General features: G+C 51.3%; 1 protein-coding gene across 1 annotated transcript in view; it reads right to left on the bottom strand.

Moving 5' to 3' along the window:
* PTPRS (protein tyrosine phosphatase receptor type S) overlaps window positions 1-22,096 on the bottom strand; it is a 165,159-nt gene that overhangs the window by 42,205 nt on the left and 100,858 nt on the right. The window contains exons 6-11 of the mRNA XM_071451787.1: window positions 18,482-18,592; window positions 16,354-16,365; window positions 6,082-6,351; window positions 2,811-3,392; window positions 1,874-2,007; window positions 1,580-1,724 (exon numbers count right to left, since the gene is read on the bottom strand). Of these exons, the coding sequence (XP_071307888.1) occupies window positions 1,580-1,724; window positions 1,874-2,007; window positions 2,811-3,392; window positions 6,082-6,351; window positions 16,354-16,365; window positions 18,482-18,592 (1,254 nt within the window). The remainder of the gene's footprint in view (window positions 1-1,579; window positions 1,725-1,873; window positions 2,008-2,810; window positions 3,393-6,081; window positions 6,352-16,353; window positions 16,366-18,481; window positions 18,593-22,096) is intronic.

The following is a 22,096-nucleotide window of genomic DNA, read 5'->3' on the forward strand; positions in this document are numbered from 1 at the left end:
GTTACAGGACACTGACAGCTCCCAGCTGATGTTCTTAAGAGCATTAAATTAATGAGACTCTCCCTATGAAAGCTGAGCTACAGAGAGAGAAACCCGTCCGTGTTCTGGGCAGATGCCAAGTTAGAAAAAGCCCCAAAGCCTTCCCTTTTCCCAGATCCCCTTTTCCTCACCCTTAAGGGACAAATTTTCACTGAGGCCTACTGCCAGCAGCTCCCACACCCCTCTTCCAGCTTGTTTTATTGAACCAGAAAGCACAAATCCCAGACCATCTTTGCCTCCCATCCCCACAGGTCTCAAGGAGAGAAACCCCTTGGAAAACAGAAGCAGAGTGTAAGATTAACACTTATTTTTCAGGTCCTTTCAGTTCATTTCCCCCACCCCACAGAGATGCTCCCTCTGACAGTACCACACTGGGATCAGAACCAGCAGATGTGCAGCAGAGTCAGGAAAGGATTTTCCTATGAAACGTAGAGAGAGTATGGAGAAAAAGAAAAGAAAGAAAAAAGGGGAAAAACATTTGAAGGAAAGAAAAACCAAAAAATCTTTGAATGGAGTGGAGGCCTGAGAAAGCCCCAGTAAGGAATTCTGTCTATGCAGAAACAGACTCCCCTTTCTTCCCACTCCTCAGGGGACAGAAAGAGAAGGAGACAGGGAAAGGGAGAGACAGCAGGATGTGACAATTAAAAAGCCCAGCCGACAGCCTGCTGCTCCCCCTTGTTAGGGACTCTGAGGGATGGGAGCAGGGCTCTCCCTCCTCACACTGGTGACCAGAGCCACTTCTGAGTTAGTTCTGCTCCCGGCTACTCCAAACTGCAGCGGAGTGATTTAGTAGAGATGAGAGGAGACAGAAAACACAAAGAACAGCTGCCACAGCCACTCATGCAGTGAAAAAACACCTCATTTAAAAGCAAAGATCTGTGAAAAGCCCAGGTTGAAATATTGCCATCCAGGGTTATTGTCCCCAGGGCAACAGCGAAGGGAGACAATCCATTAAACTAAAACCAGCACGTTTTGAGTTGCATACACTCCATCCTGGTGTCATCAGCATCCCCCTCCCAGCCTCCACAGGGCTCCTCTCTCCCGCTCTGCTGGAGCCCAAACCGGGCCATTCCCAGAGCTCCAGGCCCTCCTCCCCTTGGCTGTGGAGGTGCTCATGGACAAGAGCATGGGGACTGCTTCCCCGAAGGCTGGGGAAGGCTGGGCCTGTGAACAATCACCTTCCCTGCTCCTCTCCCTCCCTCTTCCCCACCTCTCCCCTTCGTGGCAGCACTGGGCCTGTGTGGGACGGCCTGGCTGCGGCTGCCATCCCTGCCATCCCCTGAGCATGCTCAGCACCATGGCCAGCGTGGCCACCACCAGAGGACGGTGCTGCCCAACCCCGGCACCCCAGAGCCCAGCTCTGCTCCTGGGCTCACGTCTCAGCTAGCTGGAGCGGCGAGGGGAGAGGGGAGCAGCTCCCAAAGGTGTCCCCCCTCCCTGGAGTGAAACGGAGCCCCCAGCTCTGTCCCCCTGTGCCCACCATCTCTGGCTCCCTGACCGTGGTCCCCTCAGAGAAGGGTGGGAAAGGAGAGACACCTACTAGACTGCAAGGTGCGCTCTCGGACCTCCGGGGTGAAGGCCCCCAGCCCCAGGGCCGAGCGGGCGGCCAGCCGGAAGACATACTCAGTGTTGGGCTTCAGGCCTTCCACCGTGAACGAGGTCGTGGGCTCGAAGTTCTTCAGCACCTGGGGATGGGCGAGGGGGGAAGAGAAAAATAAACCCAAACAACAGGCAGCAGAGGTGAGGCCTGCCCAGAGACACTGCCCTGCTCCCCTCGCTCCACGGCGGGGCCGGGGAGCTCCTCGGCCCCAACCCTGCCGCACTTTGGGCTCACCTCCTTGCTGTGGTCTCCCTCCTTGTAGAGGAGCTCGTACTTCACTATGATCTCCTGGCGTGGGGGGCTCCACGACAGCACAATGCTCGTCTCGGTCTTGGCTTCTGCTCGGAAGTTCATCGGCTGCCCGGGAACTGGCACAGAGAGGGAGCCGATGGGGCAGAGGAGGCAAGGTGAGAAACAGGAGAAACCACATTAACTTGGCTGACTAGGAGGCTCTTGCCCTGTTTTCTTCAAAGCCTGTGTGGGAAGAGCACGTCAGCAGCAAAATGCCACACTGCAGCGTGGGCAGGTCCTGCCTCTAAAGCTGTGGAGCTACAACCCACTGCAGGACTCCAGTGTGAGCAGAGCTGCTGGAGATGGAAGAATCCCAGTGGATCATATGCCTCTTTTTCAGCAATGCAGAATACAACCTTTCCCATCAATCCCAGTATCACAAGATTCTGGAAGTAGGAAGCCCATGAGCAGCCCATTGAGGACACAGGGTTTCCTCCCATAGCCCAAGCCAAAAATGTGCTGGGTGACAGCCTGTGGTAAAACACCTTGTGTTTGCAGCTCAACACATAAGGCTCATTCCCCACTTATCTCTGACAAAGTAGTTCCTGGGTATTTTAGGGAGAGTTAAAGTGTCACCACTACCTGGGCAGTTTTACATCTGTTAAAGACATTTAGAATCATGGAATGATTTGGGTTGGAAGAGAACCATAAAGCTCATCCAGTTCCCTGAGCAGGGACACCTTCCACTATCCCAGGTTACTGCAAGCCCTGTCCAGCCTGGCCTTGGACACTTCCAGGGATCATGGGGCAGCCACATCTTCTCTGGGCAACCTGTGCCAGGTCCTCCCCACCCTCCAAGTAAATAACATCTCATCTAAACCTCTAAATCCAACCAACAGCTCTCCCTCCCACAGCCCAGCTCAGCCACACAGGTGCTCACCTCCTTGCTGTGTCTTAACCTGGATGGGGTCGGACAGGGGCCCGTCCCCCACGGAGGTGAAGGCCAGCACTCTCACGGTGTAGGTCTCATCCTCCAGGAGGCTGCCCACGGTGGTCAGCAGGCTGTCATCCACGTTGTGCTTCTGCCAGTTGCTGACGGGCTGCTCGGGCTCCATGGTGTAATAGACCCGGTAGCCTCGGATCTGCCCGTTGGGCTCCACCGGTTCCTCCCACTGGATGATCATGGTGGTGCTGCTCAGCATGCGGCCCTGCACGTTGCGGGGGGCACTGGCAGGGGCCTGCTCCCCCGTGCGGGTGACCACTGACTCACTGGGGGGGCCCTGCCCGATGCTGTTCACTGCAGAGACCCAGATCTCGTACTCGGAGTTGGGGCTGAGCCCCCCGATGCTGTAGCGCGTGGTGGTGATGTCCTCCTTGATCTGGTAGGGTCCATCCTGGCTCTTGGACTTGTACTCAATGACATAGTAGGACACGGGGTCTGGGTTGCCAGAGTCCCAGGTGATGGTGATACTCGTTGCTGTTGTCTCTGTCACCACTGGCGTCCCAGGAGCCTTGGGAAGTGCTGAGAATCAGGAAGAACAGGCATTTAAAAAAAACCACAGATGCTGAAATGGCACCTAATTGGTCTGGTTAGGGCTGCAGGAGCCGGAGGCACAGCACCAATCCCAGCAGCTCAGGGAAGTGCTGCTGGAACATGAGGAACCTAGTTATCCACTCTATTATCCTCCTTAAACTGCTCCATCAAAGGCAAAGTGTTCAGCTAAACATCTGGAATCATTAGCAAGGCTTCAGCTGCACATCCACCCTCCCGGGGCAGGGAGGGAGAGCGGCTCCTCAGCTCCCTCCCAGCACGTGCTCACATCTCTCTGCTGAGCCTCCACGGGCAAGGAATGACACAGGGCAGGCTCTGCTCTCCAGAACAAATCTCCAGAAATGCTGGAAGGGCTTCCCCTCAAGGCACAAACTGTGTTAATCCCCATCTCCCCTCTCCCTCAGCCAGGGAGTCCCCCCTGAGCCCGCTGGGACTGATAGGTGTTCTCACTTCACCTGTTCTCAAGCTTCATGTGCAGTCCTCACTGCACACTTCAGACCCTTTTCAAGCCTCCTTTGCAACTTCTTCTTATCATGGAATCCCAGAATGTTTTGGGTTGAAAGGGGCCTTAAAGCCCATCCAGTGAAACCCCTGCCATGGGCAGGGACACCTTCCACTGGCCCAGGTGGCTCCAAGCCCTTTCCAACCTGGCCCTGAAGCCTGACTTCTCTAGGCCTGGTCACAGTAAAGCTCAAACTTCTCCTTTCACCTTCTGCCCAGGAGAGCTCACACACAGGAACAGTGCAGGGAACAGGATCCAAACAAAATTACAAAAGACAGAAGGTACCAGCCGGGTGAGATTCCCATGTGAAGAGATGGGAGAGTTGGAAGCAGAAGCAATCTGCCCTACACATCAGCTTTTTAGATTGAGGGAGTAAGACAGGGAAAAAAAGAAAGGAAGGAAATACTGAGGAAAATGAAGAGCACCTGAGTCCAGCCCCAGGCATCCTTCTGCTGGCATGAGAACCTCACTGCCTGTGCAGCAGCTCAGAACGGGTGCCATGCCAAGATTCTCTAGCCCCTACTCATTCCTCCTGTCAGACCTTCCTCAGACAGATCACTGATACAACAGGATTGTTCTTCCTCATCCCTCCCTTTCTCCCAAGTGTTTCTCCTCTCCCCCACCCTTGGATCCTTTCCCACCCCGCCTCTCCCAGATCCCTCATGGGCAACACCAGCACTTGGAGCAGACAGCAGCTCACACAGAGCTCTACACTCACCCAACCTCAGGGGTTCCTGCTTGGGTTTAATACTCCCCTGCTGAGGACAGAATAGATTGAAGATGGCACCCGTGCTCCTCCTGGGAATCACTAGCTGGAAGCTGGGCTTATTCCCCATCTTGCTGAGGCAACAACGGCCACTAAGATGCTGGAACTAAGCTCTACTGCAAGGGTGCACATGCCAGAGATCCTCAGGGCCTTGGCTGAATCTCAGGCCTTGGAACAGGATGGCATGCAGGCTCCAAGCCATCCAAGGCTCCTTGCACAGTGCCCAGCCAGCCTCATTTGTCAGGACAGACACAGCATGCGGGGATTTGAGCCACAGTTTTCTTCATAACAAGCAGCTCAGGTGTCCTAAAGCCAGGGAAGGTCTCCAACCACCAGCTTCCCCTCCACTGTGGGTTTCCCTGTGTGGGGGATCCCTGAGGACATGCACAGATCCCAGCATGGGGCACTCATGCTGCACAGGTCTGCCCTGCTGCTCGTGCTCACAGAGCTCCACGTGTACAACAGGAAAGGACAGGGACTGACACCCCTGCAGCCAGGTGCCCATGATACAGCCATGGTGTCCCTGCTCATGCACACACATCCCAGTTGGACATGCAGAACTGTCCCTGTCCATGCACACACATCCCATTTGTGCACCAGGACATGCAGAACTGTGTCCCTATCCGTGGACACACATCCCATTCATGCAGGACAGCTGGCCATGCAGAACTGTCCCTGTCCATGCACACACATCCCATTTGTGCACCAGGACATGCAGAACTGTGTCCCTGTCCATGCACACATATCCCATTTGTGCAGGAGCACCTGGCCATGCAGAACTGTGTCCCTATCCATGCACACACATCCCATTTGTGCACCAGGACATGCAGGACTGTCCCTATCCATGGACACACATCCCACCTGTGCAGGAGCACCAGGACATGCAGAACTGTCCCTCTCCATGCACACACACACCCCCCATTCATGCAGGACTGTCCCTGTCCATGCACACACAAACCCCACTTGTGCAGGACACCTGGCCATGCAGGACTGTCCCTGTCCATGCACACACACCCCCTATTTGTGCAGGACACCTGGCCATGCAGGACTGTCCCTGTCCATGCACACACAAACCCCACTTGTGCAGGACACCTGGCCATGCAGGACTGTCCCTGTCCATGCACACACACCCCCTATTTGTGCAGGACACCTGGCCATGCAGGACCGTGTCCCCTGTGCAGGTCAGGCAGTCACAGGCTCTCCCCATGCAGACACACAGTGACACAGGCACAAACCTTGGCACATTCCCACTCTGCCACAGGTCCCAGCAAGGCTCCCATGCACGAGCAGGACACGTGCCCAGGCATCCCCTGCGCTCATGCTCGGACACTCGGCTCTGGCCGTGCCCACTCCCACACGTGCACTCAGGGCCCTGCTCCCCACTCCCTTACATTTCACCGTGATCTGGGCCACGGCTTCTATGACTCCCAGGCTGGACATGGCCACGCAGGTGTAGTTGGCAGAGTCCTTGACGTCCGTGAGCTCCAGGACGTTCCTGCCCACGGGCATGTCATCCTCGGGCGTCAGGTCCTCTGCTCCCTGCATCCACTTCACGTAGGGCATGGGGGACCCCACGGCCACGCAGGTGATGTTGACGTTGCCCCCGGGCATGATTTCATGGCTGACAGGGAGGATGGAGAAGCGAGGGGCCACACGGCGAACTGTGGACGAGACGCACAGAGGTAACAAAAAAAAAAAAAACAAAAACGGAAAAGCAAAACCAAAAGAAACGAACGAACAGAAAAACGAAGAGGGAAAAAAAAAAATCAAAAAAAAAAAAAAAGAAAGGAAAAAGGAAAGGAAAGAAAAGAAAGGAGAAAAAGAAAAAAGAGTAAAAGATAATTTAAATATAGATGGGGTTTGTCACAGTTTATTTTCTTCCTTCATAAAAACAAAACAAAAAGCCAAAGAAATTAAAAAATCAAACCGAAAACCAAAAAAATAAACTCCAAATAAATTCGTACTTCACAAACAATATATAGAATATAGACATAAAAGCGATATTTCATAGCAACAGGGTTCCATTGATCAAGATTAGACCCATCACAGCACAGATAAATACACAAAAATTTATTAGCAATTTCTCATCTTTACTGGCAAGAGCTGGCATGGCGAGAGCCCAAACTTCTCCTCCGTGGCCTCTGGGGCCCCCAGCTCCCCGCTCCACACCCCGGGAACCTGCTCCTCCCTCTCTCTCCCCGTGGGGCCTGGCTCCTGACCCCCTTCTCCTGAGGAACAGCCCCTCCACCAGCACCCGGCGTGGTCCAGGTGCCCCCTCCAGAGAGGGGCCCTCTCCCACCCGGGGCTGCTGCGGACGTGGGGTGGGGGGCCAGGAGAAGGTTGGGATGGAGATGGAAACTTCTCAGCGTTTTGCCTTGTTGGACCCAGAGAATTCAACAAAGAGAGAAGTACGGCATCCCCAGGTTCCAGGCGCTCCACTTGAGAAGTGAAAGGCAAAAGGATAAACGAGGGAGGAGAGGGAGTCCCCGGAGCGGGACAGAATTTGGTTGGTGTCTGCGTGTGAGAAGCGTCCAGGGGAACACAGCCCCCCTGGAGCGAGAGAGAGTGTGGAAAAGATGAGAAACTCTAATGAAATTTTTGTGGTTTTCGGGTATAGAAACCCTAACGAAGCCTCTTTAAGATCTGACACGGTTCCATCGATAGATGCAGCTCTCAGAGTCACAAACATCATGCAAAATAGGTAAAAAAGAGAGAGAGAGAAAGAGAGAAAGAGAGAGGAAAATGCAGAGAAATATAATTTCTGGGCGGTAGCAAATGCCCACATGGATACTGGATAGAAAGTGAGCAACAGAGAAAGGAAGGAAGACCAGGAGAAGGAGAACAAGAGGGGAAGGGAGAAAGAAGAGAGAGAGAGAGGGAGGGGAGGGGGAAACCCACTTTAATGCTGCATACTTTTTCTAGCTGATGTGACTCAATGTGGTGGCTCACATTGTCACATCTCAGCCCTGGCGGAATAATAAATAGAATAGAATTAATAAGAAAAACAAGGTAATGAAACTTTTAACGTTGAGAAAACAGTGACATGTTCTGTGCATCTCCTTAGCAGAGAGGTGGATGCAGCTTCCAGACCTTACACAGGAAGAACATGGACGCAAAGGGGAGGCTGTGGTTTCCTTGGCTCCATTTTCTGAGCTGCCTGGGCTGGCTGGAGGGATGCTGGGTGCCCTTCCTCAGGGGGGAAAGCAGGGGAATGGACAAAGGAGAGCGTGTGTGGATCAGAGAGGGCCTAGGGAAGGGGCTGAGGGCAGGGTCTCCTCTCACAAGAAAGACAAAAGGATACAGGAGCTGGGGAAAATGCAGGAACTGCAGCAGCTGGAGGGGAGCAGGGGTGCAGGATTCCTCCAGCTCCAGGGACAGCCATGCAGGAACTGCCACAGGCAGGGTGGGCAAGGGGCAGGAGGGTCTGGGGGGCTGAGAACTCCCTGCTCCTGCTGTCTGTTCCAAGGTAACCTCTGCACAACCTCTCCAAAGCTTGGCGGCTTTGCCTCATGCCAAAGCAAAGCAAAGCAAAGCAAAGGACAGCAGGGCTGAGCCTGCCATTGTCCCTCCCAGTGCCTTCAGATGTCCCCTGGAACTGTCTTGGGGCTTGCTAGTGTTTATCTTCCAGCTTTGTGGATCTTTTCCAAGGGGAAGGGCACTGCCAGGAGAGGCTGTTTGCCATTTAGTGGGGCTTTGGCAAACAAAAGCCAACTGCAGCCCCTGCAAGGTGACAAGGGACATTGTCACAGCAAGGTCTGCTCTCCCCATTGGGCTGTCAGACCTTTCTCTGTGAGAACCAGTAGCCAGGAACCAGCACTGGGAGGCAAGGAAGAGAAGACTTCCAGACTGGTGGCATGAGGAGCTCGGAGGGGGCAAAGGGGAATTCCTGCATGCAGGGATCTGCAGAGAGAACAGGGCCATGCCCTCAGCTGGGAGAAGGACGGGGATGTGCAGGGAGGGGCTGCAAGCTCACCTGGCCACTGACATTAGGAGATGATTTTCTACCTGCAGAAAGGTGTAGGGAGGTGTTGGTTCCACCTCAGGCACCAGCACTGGCTCAGAGGATCAGGCGAGCTGCTCCTTGCTCCCTCCTGCCACTAGGGAGAACACTCAGCCCTAGCCACGAGGGTGCATCCCTGTTTCCCACTCCATCCTGCTTCCCACTGCTCCCAGAAGTTCCACACTTCAGAAAATGGAGCCAGGTGGAAACCACACCTGTCACAGTCTGAGACAAGATGGAGAGAACTCGGAAAGAAACAAGTGGGGTCAACATGCAGACAGATCTTGGGGTGGGGATGACTTTTCTGAGGGGGGGGCTGGTGGGTGACCTTCTGGAGAGGGGAGGCAAGGTGGGAAAGGTGAGGAGGAATGGGGAGACACGTCCGGACAGGATCCGGGCAGCAAACAGCATCAACAGCAACAAACAACGGCAGGTGGGATGCAAACACTGAGTTGTCATGGGAACAGAACAAGACAATTAATCCAAACCGAAGCTAATCACAAAGAAATGAAACCCAACCGAAAAAGAAAGGGAAAAAAATAAACTAAAAATAAACAAGAAAAGAAAAAGAAAGAACAAACCAGAATTTAATAACTGAAAAGCATCATCTGATGTAGGGCGGAGTGCTGAGAATCGGAGTCTGAAGGGAACCCACTGTTCCTGCCTGTGGTTTTGGGCAGGGAAGGAGAAATCCACTCACAAAACACAAGCTCTAGGGCTGCACAGAGCACATTCCCAAAAAGCTGCAGAGCAGCCCTGCCCTCCTCCTGACAGCTCCCAGGGTGCAGGTCAGCCCTGGGCTCTCAGGGATCCTTACTTTGGGCTGGTTTACTCGCATTTGTCCCCCTCCAAGGGAAGCATCCAGCACCTCTGGGTGCCAGCCCTCAGAACCAGCCCTTTCACAAGGAGGGAGAATTTGGATTAGGGCTGATACGAGCCCAAAACAGGCAGCAGCACTTGGTGCATCCTGGTTTAAAAAAAACTAGACTCTCCTGTGTGCACAGATATACCAACATCCACACACTGACCTAGGATGAGAAAAGAGCTCCAGTTAAACGTTGGGGACCTCAGAGAGTCCCCTGGATACAGCCCTGTGATGGCTCAGGGCTGTGACAACCACAATAAGGCACAGGGTTCATCTCTGGCTACCCAGAGCCATCAGGCTGCTGCTTATTTTAATTGCTGAAACATTTGCATTTGGCTGGAGACAGGGAATTTGTCAAGCTGAGAATCTCTGGGTCAGCCTTTAGGTCAAGGCCCAGGAGGAGGAGAGCCGTGGTGGAAAGGAAGCTGGAGATGGAATCAAGACCAATTTCAGCTCTGGGTCCAGCTCCATAGCAGCTGAAGGAGGGGGAATTTCACAAGGAAAAAAATCAGGTGAAGAGATCCCTTCCATTTTGCTATCGAGCACTTTCAAAGGATCGGGAAGAACAGAACCGCCCTCTCTGGGAAGGAAACATTGGGATGGGGCAGTCAGGGCTCTGCTTTATAAACACTCGCCTAAGAACACTTTTCCCAGTTTCTGGTGCAAGAAGGACCTTCCCTGAGTTCCAGGGGTGTTTGGTTTCCAGGCCAGCTCTGGCAGACCCCGCATGCGTACACGGATGTGCATGCTCCATGTGCAACAGCTCCCGACAGACACACACAGGCAGGCACACACAAACAGACATTGTCCATGGCCAAAAAACTCTCAGGAGCTTTTTTTTCAAACAAGGATACAGCTTGTTACGCATAGAACCAGATTCCAGGACTGGAGCTGGATGTTTGGGATGCAATTAAATTATTTCAGTGCAGAGAAGCCATTTCAGAGGCACAGGAAAATTTTGTAAGTGCAGTTAGTTATGAGTCTGTTTAATTGTTGGATAAGCATTTCACACTGCAAATCTGCACCCCAACTTGTGCTCTTCTTTAGAAACAGAACAGATCCATAACTTTTCACACCCTTGGGAAGCCAATTGGTTTTGTTGCTGCTCACGGAGGCAGAGGTTGGCCCAGTTTGTGTTCTGTGAGTGGCATTTTTGGCTGTTTTGGTCCCAATCAGCACGGCTCAGGTTCCCCACCACCACTCAGGGTCCACAAGGTGAGAGGTGTTTTTGCAAGATTTACAGACCTGATTGGAAGAGACACTGGGAGGTCCAGGGTTGACTTTTGCAACACCAGAATCCATCCTTAAAATGTGTTCCCATGATGCTGCTAATGAGAGAGACCTGAGGACCAACCAGTTTGTGCTGAGGAACCCCACCAGCTGCTCTTTTAAAGCCCCTTCCAGATTCCCTCAGAGAGAAAAAATGTTGGGAGGAGGAGCGAGGTGGGGAAAGGAGAATGTCCTGGACAAGAACCTGTCACTTCAAACCCCGATTCACATTAAACCAACTCAAAGAGAAATGCATCTTATACCTTAAAGAAGAAACCAATCGAAAAAAGGAAACGAAAGAAAGTGAAGTGACTGGTTGAAAGCACCAAACAAAACCAAATGGTATTAAACATTTTGACACTCAGCAAGCTGCTGCTCCAAATGAGGTGAGAAGGCGGACATTATTGGCCATTTTGGGGAGACAGGAGTCATTCCGTCTTGCTCCAAAATGAGGAGGGGTAGGGGAAAGGGTGCCAAAATAATGTGCAGCCTCTACATTATTAGTGAAGCTTAGATTACACCTGTCCTCCCCTCCCAAATGTGGTCTGTCCCTGCCCCTGCGTGTCCGTGCAGCCGCCTCTGCCTCTCCCTGTCCCAATTCCAGGCTCATTCCCCTGGGGTGAGACCTTTTGGGCTTTGGATTTCCGACCTCTGCCCCTCCACAGGACGAGAAGCTTCCCTCCTCCTGCCCATCTCCTTCCTCATTTCCTTCACAGCAAAGAAAATAAATACGTAAATAGGTAGATAAATAAAGAATGAGACCAAGGCTTGGATTTGGTCTGGAGGAAATCCATTACCTTCCCAATAATTGTTACTTTTCACTTAAAAAAAACCACATTAGCTGAGCAACAGGCTGGCTGAACATCTCTGGTCTTTTGCAATTCTTTTTTTTTTTTTTTCCTGTTGTTTTTTTTACAGGATTGAACAGAAAATAATCAGAATCCAATTGATTTTCACGCAGCTCTGTAATTTTAAACACAGACTTGACTGGTTTTGTTTTTGTTATTTTAATTTGACAAGGTGTAATCTAATTTTTTCCCCTAAAACAAAGAGAACAGCGATGCAAAAGGTGTAAGAGACACAGGCAGGCAGAGATTTCGAGATCAGTACAGCACAGTGTTCCTGCAAAGTGCCCTCTATAGAGAGATAGTCATGTATATACATAGATATATACACAGTTTGGATTTTTTTTTGATTGGTTTTTTTTTTTTTTGGGGGGTGGCTTTTTGTATCCATTTCCATTTCCTGATACCCTTGAGAAATCCTTCTGCAGAAACACAGTGAAGTTTTTGTTTGCTTTGTTTGGTTTGGAACTAGAATTTCAGAGCTGAGGACACCCCAAACACGGACAGGGCGCTCCCCCACCCACAGAAATGCTAAAATAACCCTTTAAAATCATCCCAGAACTCTCCATCCCTCAATTTTAGCACCTGGAAACTGGGCACTGCAGAGGCAGCTGTACAACCCAGTGGTGGTTCTGCCTCCCTCCTTCTCCATTTAAGAATTTATCAATCTACTCTAAAAAGGTATTAAAATTCCTACAGTTTAAAATACCAATGACTGCTTTGACCTTGTGGCTATTTGTTAAATCTCTAGTGCATGTGGAATTATTTCCTTCAACCTCTAAATGGGACTGAAAGGGAAAAGCTCACCAATGGTTCCACCTGGGACCAAACCAGCAGCTCTGGTCTGATGGCCAAATTACTCATGTGCCAAACTTAACCCAGGCTACAGGCTAAATTATTGCTTAAATTAGTCACATTTTAATCTATTTTGAAGCTTTATTTCCTGAGGTGCTCGGCACACTATCCCTGCCCTTTCTGTGGGTTTTATTTTAATTGATTTCCACTAGTTCAGCTCTTACATGTTTTGTCCTGGCTTGGTTTCATCTTTGGTCTCTCAATGAGCTGAGGTTTTCCAAAAAGCCTCGGGAATGTCCTCAGCAGGGCCTGGGCTGCAGAACCTGGCTCAGGGGTGACAAAGCTCATGCTGATGGTGACAAGCAGCAAAGGCAGGGCCTGAGCAGGCACTGGGCTGCTTTAAATGCCTGCTGAGCCATCCACAGCTCCCAGGGCTGGAAAAGAGCAGAGCCACAAGAAGCTGGAGCAGAGAGCAGGAAGGATTATCCCAACTGCTGCCTTTTGTACCTCCTGACAGGGCCCCACTGCGTGAAAAGGGGGAGAATTCTTCATTCTGCTAAATTCAACCACGACAAGGCAGCCTGTACCAGCAGCAGCAGCAGCTCTGCACACTCAGGGCATCTGAAACTCGGCCCCCACAGCTCATCCCTCCTTCCTCTGGGACATGGAGGAGCACAGGGACGTGAGGTCCTCACACGCAGGGCTCCATCCCAGCCAGCAGCTGGATTTTGGGATCAAACCAGAACAAGTGAGGTGGCCGCCTGCAGCTTCCCAAATTAAGAGGAGAACTGCAAAGTGCTCCATTTCCAGGGGGCAAAGCAGCTCTGGCCACAGGTCCTGGCTGAGGGGACATTTGCCCTCTCTGGGGTAATGGCTGAGCCCCCCACGTGGTCCCTAAATACAGACAGAAACACCACAGAGTGCTTTGGGCTGGAGGGGACCTCAAAGCCCACCCAGTGCCACCCCTGCCATGGCAGGGACACCTCCCACTGCCCCAGGCTGCTCCCAGCCCTGTCCAGCCTGGCCTTGGGCACTGCCAGGGATGCAGGGGCAGCCTCTCAAACACCACCATGGGCAGGCAGCTCTTCATTTGCAGGGTTTTGAATCCATCCTTTCCTGCAATCACTATGGGCCACAAGTGTGATGGCACTTGTGTCCCTGGGGATACAGAGAAGCATCCAAGGAGACTTTTGAAAGCCAGGTGAGCCCATAAAAACCAGGACTCCCACCGAGGTGCTGGCCTGCCCCTAGAACTGCACCCATCTTGTCACCAGCCACAGGTGAACCCTGGGCAGGTGGCTCAGCCTAAACTGCCACACACCTGGGCTGGTAGCAGGGATCACCTCACCTGCTTCTGGCCTGCTTTTGTGGTCTCCAGAGAGAATCTTCTGCCTCTGACCTCGGGCATCCCCTGTTATTTTGGACCATGGCAGATCTGAGCTGCAACAACACACGAGGCAAACCCTGCACCAATAATTTCAAGACCATGCCCATGGTTTGGGTTGGAAGGACCCTAAAGCTCACCCTGTTCTCCCAGGACACCCTCCACTAGAGCAGGCTGCTCAGAGACCATAACTTTAGCAAACCACACAACCTCTTCTAGCCAGGTATCAAGTCTCTATTTCCTCACCCAGTGTCATTCCAGCCTATCATGATTGCATCCCATTTAGCTTTAGTTTATTGTTGTTGATATCATTATCATTACTTTTATTTTTATTGGCTCTTAAGGAAGAATTTAATCTTCAAGCCTTCTCAGATCACAAGAGATTCTTAGCAGCAGCAGTGCAGTTTGGCCATGTTAGAAATACTTTATAAAAGAGAAAATAAACAAATAAAAAATAATGGTGTATAAATCCCTTTTTAATTGCACCTAAATCCTGAAACTCAAACTCCTAGTCATGAAGGAAAATCCTGTAATTAGGAGTGATTATCACCTTTTAGTCCTAGGCAGGAGGGAGGTGGGATGGGAAAACCTTATTTCAAATGCTATTCCTTTTTCTTTTTTTTAAATAGAACAAGCATTTTTTTTTCTTTTTTCCTTTAAAAAGAGCCTTGGGACTGAGGGATGTTTTTTGGCTATTGTTGGCATCCAAGTCAGAAGAGCCACAGCTGGTCTCTTCCCAGAGAATTCTCAAGAGAGCAGCATTTGGGAGGGGTACCCTGGTACCTATGGGGAGGGAGGAGACTCAGAAGGGGAGGGGAGAATACCAGCACTGAGGGTCCGAGCACTGAAATCTCAGCATTTTAAGAAAAAAGAGAAGGACAGACAGAGAGAAAGAGAGAGAGAGAGAAAGAGAGAGACAGATACTGTGTCAATACTGCACTGGATTTCTCAAAAAAATCACACAGCTTTAATACCTGTGCCCTAGGAAAGCCACTCCTTTGGCAGCTGATTGAGAGGTGGGGACTGGCAGGGGAGGGAAAGGCATAGCCAGGGAAAGGGCTGGCATTCTGCACAGGGGAAGCACCAAGCACCACTGGTACCACTGACACACTGCAAACCCCCTGTCCACTCTCCATGTGCCTCACCCGCTGGGGATGCACACATGGGAGGCAACAGGAGCTTCTTGGGGATAAACAGGGAGATGAGAAGAGGGAAAAGAGGCATTTTCAGCTCCAATGTCACTGGCCAGATTGCTGCTTGCTGTTTGCAATAGCTGCAGCTGCCAGATGTGCCCCAGCACTGTTGCAGTGCCTGCACAGCTGCACTTCTCCTCCCACGCTCCTTTAGGAAGGAGGCTCTGCCTTGGCTGTGCCTGGCTGGGTTTTGAGGTGCCTGCACCAGGCAGCAGTGGGTAAATCCCAGAAGGGAGCAGGACAATGGGGAGAGGCAGAGCCAGGAGGCAGCTGCCCTTCCCTCCCAGCCCTCCCAGGACGAGGTGCCACCTCCTCCACGGGATTCTGCCAGGCTCTGCCTGGGGCTGGGGCTCTGCCTGGCACTCGTGGGTGCTCCAGGAGAGAACAGAGTGGGATTTGGGATCAGCAGGAAGCTCTCTGTCAGTGCCCTGCTGGGCTGACTGCTCCTGGTGTTACTGGAGGGAGCTGGGCAGTGAGCAGTGAGCGAGCCCCCACGGCTGGGGACGCCCCTGGAGCGGGGTCAGGGCTTTTCTTTGTGTGCAGGAGGTGGAACAAGAGCCACACCTCAAGAAATAAATAAGCAATAACATGACCCAGGGTCTGTTCTAACTCTTGGAATGACCCCCTGGGTTCTCACCATCTTTTCCACTTCCCAGATCCCTCCCTCCCCCAAAACAAAGGCTTGTCCCAAATAGCAGGGCTTCCATGGACAGGCGTTAGAGCTGTGTGACTCCTTTCCTCCTGCAGGGATTGAGGAGTTCAGTTACCACCGGGTGGGCAGGAACACTGGCTTCTCACAATGCGTTTGGAATAAACTACAGCACAGCATAACCAATCAAAACAGAAACAGGAAATCAAGAGAAAGCAAAAAACCCAACAGAACCAAAAATTTGGAAAGTAAGAGTAAATCCACTTCAAAGAAACCAGAATTGTGTAACGGAAAGAAACGATACATATTTATATATCGAAAAAATAATTCATAATTAATTTAAAAAGTGGCATGCAAAGAAGATTGTTACATTCTCCTATCATGCATCAGGCCCAATGTCCAAACGGCAAGGTAACCATGACGACAAAAAAGTGCAAGAACTCAGCAACATTACCAAAGGATGCATAGAGAGGCCCACAATGCAACTCAACTCATCTCCGTGAGACCCGGGAATGCGCGGGTCTCGCTCATCTTAAAGATTTCTTGCTTTTTCTCTTTTCATTTTTTTTTTTTAATTTCTTTTTTTCTTTTTTTTTTTTTTTTTTCTCTTACGAATGTAAAAATGTGGGTAAAGAAAGTAAAAAAGAAAAAAACCACACCAACCTTCTCGTAGCTCTGAGGGATGTTAAGGGGGTTTGATGCGGAACACAATGACATGAGGAGAAGAGAAAAATAGGGGAAACACAGAGAGAGTAAAAAAAGGCCTTCTCAAGGCTGTCAGCTGCAAATTGATTGATTTTTTTTTTTTCTCTTAACCAAAATAAAAAGAAAGGAAAAAAAAAAAAAAATGAAGATAGTAACGACCCTCTTTCCTGCCTTCCTAAGGCTCCCCCTCCCATCCCTTTAAGCCCAACCAAGCTCCGCAGGGAGGCCAGGCTGGGAGCAATCCTAGCTCAGAGTCAGCCCCACAGGGGTGCTGAGCCCAGGCAGGATTCGCCCTCCCTGCAGCCCCTCTGCTCCTCGGAGAAGGGGAGCGGAGCCCCCGGGCAGAGCAGCCCCCCGGCCCCACACCCAGCCCTGCTCGCTCTGCCTCCACCATGGGACTGAATAAGGAAAACAGAAATAATTAGAAGAAGGAAAAAGAAAAGCAAAAAAACCAAACCAAACCATTTCCTTGCAATGTTCAAACTTACAACTCCTATCCCAGGTGGTCTATAGAGACAAGCATGTTATGGGAGAAACAAGTCAATTGGAAACACAAGAGTGCTCGAGACTCTTTTAAAACAAAAAAAAGAAAAAAAAAAAAAAAAAAAGGGAAGAAAAATGTGCATGAACTCTCCCTCCCACCAAAGCAAATCCATTTCAGAAACTTGTTACCTTTCCACGATATTAACACACAAGAAACAAGGAATTAAACAGCATGAAAAACACCCAAACCACAGGCCGAGCTGGCACACGCTGTGTTCTGCACTCTCTCGGCAGGTTAGTGCTGGTTTGCAGGCAGGCCCAGGTACACACGGCCTAACTGGGGTAGGAACAGGGCTATCACCTGGAGCCCTCTCATCCAGGTGTGGAGACAACACCGTGTTACAACCTTTGTCTCCTGGGTAGTTTCCGAGTGGCCAGAAAAGTAGAGGAAATTTAGAAACAAAACAATAATGAAAAATCCCCACATTTTTCCTGTTTCTTTTCTTTTTAGGTTTTTTTTCTTTTTTTTTTTTTTTTTAAAAGAACCCAAACCATTCCAGCTAAGCTGTCTGCAATGGATTCAGCCCTGAATTAGTATTGGATCCAGATTGACACTCCCAAAAGCGGAGTTTGGGGGCCCAGGCGACAGGGCAAATTTCAAACGCAATTTTCCAGCTGGCCACAAAAGGCTATTTAAAAATTTAGCTTGGAAACATTAAATTATTAAAAGCCTTCTCTCCATGTGCATGTGATTTAGTGAGCGTGAGACACGAGAGAGAGAGAAAGAGAGAGAGAAAGGAGTGCACACAGGAGCATGGCTCTGCATTGGACTGCAGATTAACGTGAGTGTAGGTGGGGAGGCGCCTCCTCTGTCGATGGGATGGAAATGGGAACAGTTTGCTGGGATGTAACTTTTCTTTTTTCCTCCCAACGGCATTTTTCTTTTTCTTTTTTCTTTTTTTTTAATTTTAATCGAGAAGGACCAGCCCTGCTCTCTCATTACCAAAAGGGCTTTTGCTGTGGAAAGATGTTAAACCGAAGCTACGCACAAAATATTACAGGTCAGAGAGATTAAAATAAGAGAAAGTGGAGAGGCTGTTGGCCCAGGGGGTGGGAGAACATCGAAGGGACATGGAGCAGAAGCCAATCCCCTGTCATCTGTTCCCCTGCTGCAGGGTGAAAGGGGCTCAGGGATGGCTGCTGGTGTTCCCAGCTCTGTGCCCAAGGAACCAGGGACAAATTACTGCTGGCAGAGGGAAAAGCAGCTGGGACTGAGGGCGGCGGTGCCAATGCACCCTCCTGCTGCAGTCTGGGGGCATCCAGGGACACAGAGGGGCCCTGCCCTCCTCTCACAGCCACAGCAGCAGGACTGAGAGCAGGGATCCTTTGGGAGGAAGGGCAATTCCCTCCGGGGCCGGAGGGATGCTCTGCGGGCTGACCTGGCACATTTTGGGGCGCGCTCTTTGACTCGGCCGTGGGTGAGCCCTGCCCTGCAGGGATGCGGGGGGCAGCGGGGACCCCCCGAGCTGGGCAGGGGTGGGATGGGCCGGGAGGAAGAGGAGGAGGAGGAGGCTGAGTGCCGGTGAGCCGCTGTGCTCCCTACCTCTCACGTAAAGGTTAGCGGGGGACGAGTAGCGCACCCCGGCGCTGTTGCTGGCCACGCACTCGTACTTGCCCTGGTCCGTCTCCTCGCTGCTCTCGATCTGCAGCCCACCTGTGAGGGGACAAGACACGGCAGCACAGACACAGCATCAGCCTCTGCTCGGGCTCTTGGCTCCCCCCGGGCTCACGCACACCGGGGCAGGAGCACGGAGCCCCCGCGGACCCGACGCGCTGGGAAAATGCAATTCCCCCTCTTTGTCCTGAACTCATCAGCAAAGGCACCAAGTTTTTGTGGCTTCTGCAATGCAGGCGTTCTGCACCAGAACTCCCGAAATCAGCCTCAATAATCCATATTACTGTGATCCCCAGAAATCCATCAGCAGGCAGTTGACTTTCCCCTGCTCAATTTGAAGCAGTGACCATAAAAGTGAAAGGCTTTGTCACCCACTGCCTGGGGAATTTCTATCGTTGCTGCCTTTGTTTCGTGCCCAGTGCCTGCTCCTCAGGAAGCCTACGGGAGATAAGAGCCCCTGTGAAAAGCACCTTACTGATAGTAAATATTCCCCAGGGAAAACCCTGTAAATACTGCATTGGAACTTCAAAATTGCCTGCATGGTTTACATCATCTGGGCCAAAAGGATTAAGGCTTTTCTTAAACTTGTATATTATTGCAGGCTACAAGAATATACCCAGAGCCCAAACTAAAGATTCCTGTCAGCAAATATGCAGAGAGATGCAGCATGGAACTACATGGAAGAAAATTGCCTCATTTACCTCAGAAGGCTTCATCCCTGCAAAACTCCAGTTAAAATACATACTACATAAATAATTCAACAGGCTCTCAAATGTTTTATGTATTAGGAGTACATGATTATACTACAGATATGGACAGAGCTCACATGTGGTAAGACTCTTAACTCCCATCTCTGGAAAAAAAACCCCACCTAAATATGAAAACCAAACAATTCCAGCTCAGTGTAATAGTATTGATAAAATCTTAAGTGAGAGGAGCGCAAATGAGATCATTGTTGATTGCAGATAGAGCCTTTTCAGGAAGGAAAAAGCAGTGTGTTCACAGAGGAGGACACAGAGCTCACGTTCCTCTGCGTGTGCGTGGGTGGAACGATGCTGGTGGGGGAACGTGGGGCTGGCAGAGGATTTGGGACAGGGCTGGGGTGTGAGTGCAATTCCCCACAGCATCCCCTGTGCTCTCCCGAAGGCAGAACAGAGGGAATGAAACCCCCAAAAACCCCACCCGGACCAGTAAACCAAACAAAATCCATTCCACAAGAATCTGCGGGGATTTCAGCACAACAGGAGTTAAAACCCAAACTGGCTGGAGCTTCCCACTGAGCACCCAGCTGAGCATTTTTCATATGGAATTACAGCTCCAGCTCTGCTGTTGGAGAGCTCCACTTGGGTGGAAAGCCGCTGGTGAGTTTTCCCAGAAATTTCTGTTAATTTGGACAAATCTGTGGGTTGTTCCCATTGGTTCCAGATCCATTTTCTGTGCTGCTCATGAGCATCGCTGGTCTGAGAGTACCCAGGGGAGATGAGGCCTCACTCTGGAGCAGGAAGGGAACCAAGGACTGCAGTGGGCAGCTTTCCCTGGGGAACAGGGACTCAGCCCTCCCTCCCTGCCCACTCCTCACCCCTGCTGGTCAAGGCAATGGCAGAAATGAGGCTGCAGAGGGGGTGAGGAGTGCTCAGCACCTGTCAGGAGCCAACGGCCACGATGTGTGAAAACGTAAATCTCACCTACAGCACCTCCTGGTGCTTTTACCAGTAGAGAATTATGGAATTCTAAATGTGCCAGTGGAGATAAAAACCAAAGCAGGGTCTTCCTACCCAACTCCTCCTGCCTTTCAGCTTGAGGTCAATTATTGACTCCATTAAAGAGACAGTGCAGAAGCTACTTACCGTGGATCTGTCCCAGAGAAACCTAAGGGTAAGAGAGTGGGGAGGAAGTGGAAAGAGGCTCTGGAGCCAAACAAATGAGTAGGCTGAGATGGTAAGTGCTGAAGATCTGCCTGAGAAAAAGGACTGGAAAACTCCCATGGCCATCAGCAGCTTGGCAGCACTTTGCACCAATCAAGAGAAAGTCCTAAGTATTTACCAAGCTTTGAGAGCATTTAATGCTCGAGATAAACTTCAGTCCTTCATAGTCCTGGAGAGATTAGCTCTTAAAACTCTGCCATAAATCTGAGGCAGCGCAGCCGGAGACGTTATTAGAATAATGGTATCAGTATTACTGTGCACCCAGCAAACAAAAAAGGACATTATAACCATAGATAAAATAAAGACAGGTAAAAAAAAGAAATATCCAGAGGTGAAGCAGGACAAGGAAACGTAACAACAACACGGATCTGTATTGAGCAGAGGGCAATGAAACGGGATCTGTGTGGAGAGAAGTGTTTGGAGAGTGGGTGAGTGAGTGAGCTGGGGGTGTCTTACCTCGGATCGGTGTACCTTCTGCAAAGAAAACAAAGAAAATGAGTGAAATGACTGCAAAACCCCAAACACCTGCACTGCCCGTGGGAAAAGGACCTGAGGCAAGGAAGACAGTTCCCAGTAGGAAACTTCTTGGTCTGTCTCATCTCAAATTACAGGACACTGAAGAGGGCTTGGGATACTTTAGTGGGGTGTCCCTTCCAGCAGCCCAATCCAGCTGGCTGTTTGCAGAGCCTCCCGTGGCTCTTGGCTTCAAAAGGCTTCAGACTGGCTCCATTTTGGTGCAGGAATGTAAAGAAACCCCTCAGGCTCTCAGCTAACATCACTGCCTGCTACTCACTGACCACATTTACCTTCCCCACCCCTGGGGACACAGGGCTGTGGTAGCCCAGGCAGGGAGAGGGACACGTGGGCACCTTGCACCACATTAAGCTGCAGGTTTGGTCCCACCTTGGCTAGCTCCAAACTTTAGCTCTCGGCCCAGATGTGTGAGCTCAGTGCATGTGCTGCTCAGGACCTCTGGCCATCCCTCGGGGCCCTGAAGAGGTGACAGGAACTACCTGGAACCTCCTGCAGTGGCTCTGGAGCCACCCTGATGCCACCCTGAGCGAGGAGGGGCAGTGTGGAGAGAAGAGCCCTGCTGCTCGGGCCTGCTGGCTGCCTCTCCCCTGGGTTCTTTTATTCCAACCCCTCCTGTTTGTCTGTCAGTGCCCAGCCCCGGGCAGGGCTCCCAGGTGGGAGGGAGTGACAGTGAGGGTAAAACAAAACCCCTGTCCCCCACCTGACCCCCTGGGCTGGCAACCCAACCATCTTCCTTTGAAAACACGGCAGGTCCTTTTGCTCACAGTGGCATTCAGAACTTATCAGAGAAGGGGGTTTAGCTGGTGGGTTTTTACCCCAATCCTGAGAACAGGGCAGATCCCGCAGGGCCAAGTTCTGCCTCTCGCCAGGGAGGGATGCACGAGCTCCTCTGCAGCGGTGACACTGCTGCCACCCTGCAGCACTCCCAGCCAGGGCTGTGGAGCACCTTAAATGACAAACACCAGCCTCTCAGCCTCTCCTCTCCCCTGGGGAGGAACAGCAGAGCTGTGATCCTGATTTACACACGGGGAAAACTGAGGTAGAGGTGAAGCAACTTGCCCAAGGTCACGGAGGGAAGACTGGC

The sequence above is a fragment of the Agelaius tricolor genome, unplaced genomic scaffold, assembly GCF_023055355.1.
Source record: "Agelaius tricolor isolate 1412-34295 unplaced genomic scaffold, bAgeTri1.0.p SCAF_33, whole genome shotgun sequence".
NCBI lineage: Eukaryota > Metazoa > Chordata > Aves > Passeriformes > Icteridae > Agelaius > Agelaius tricolor.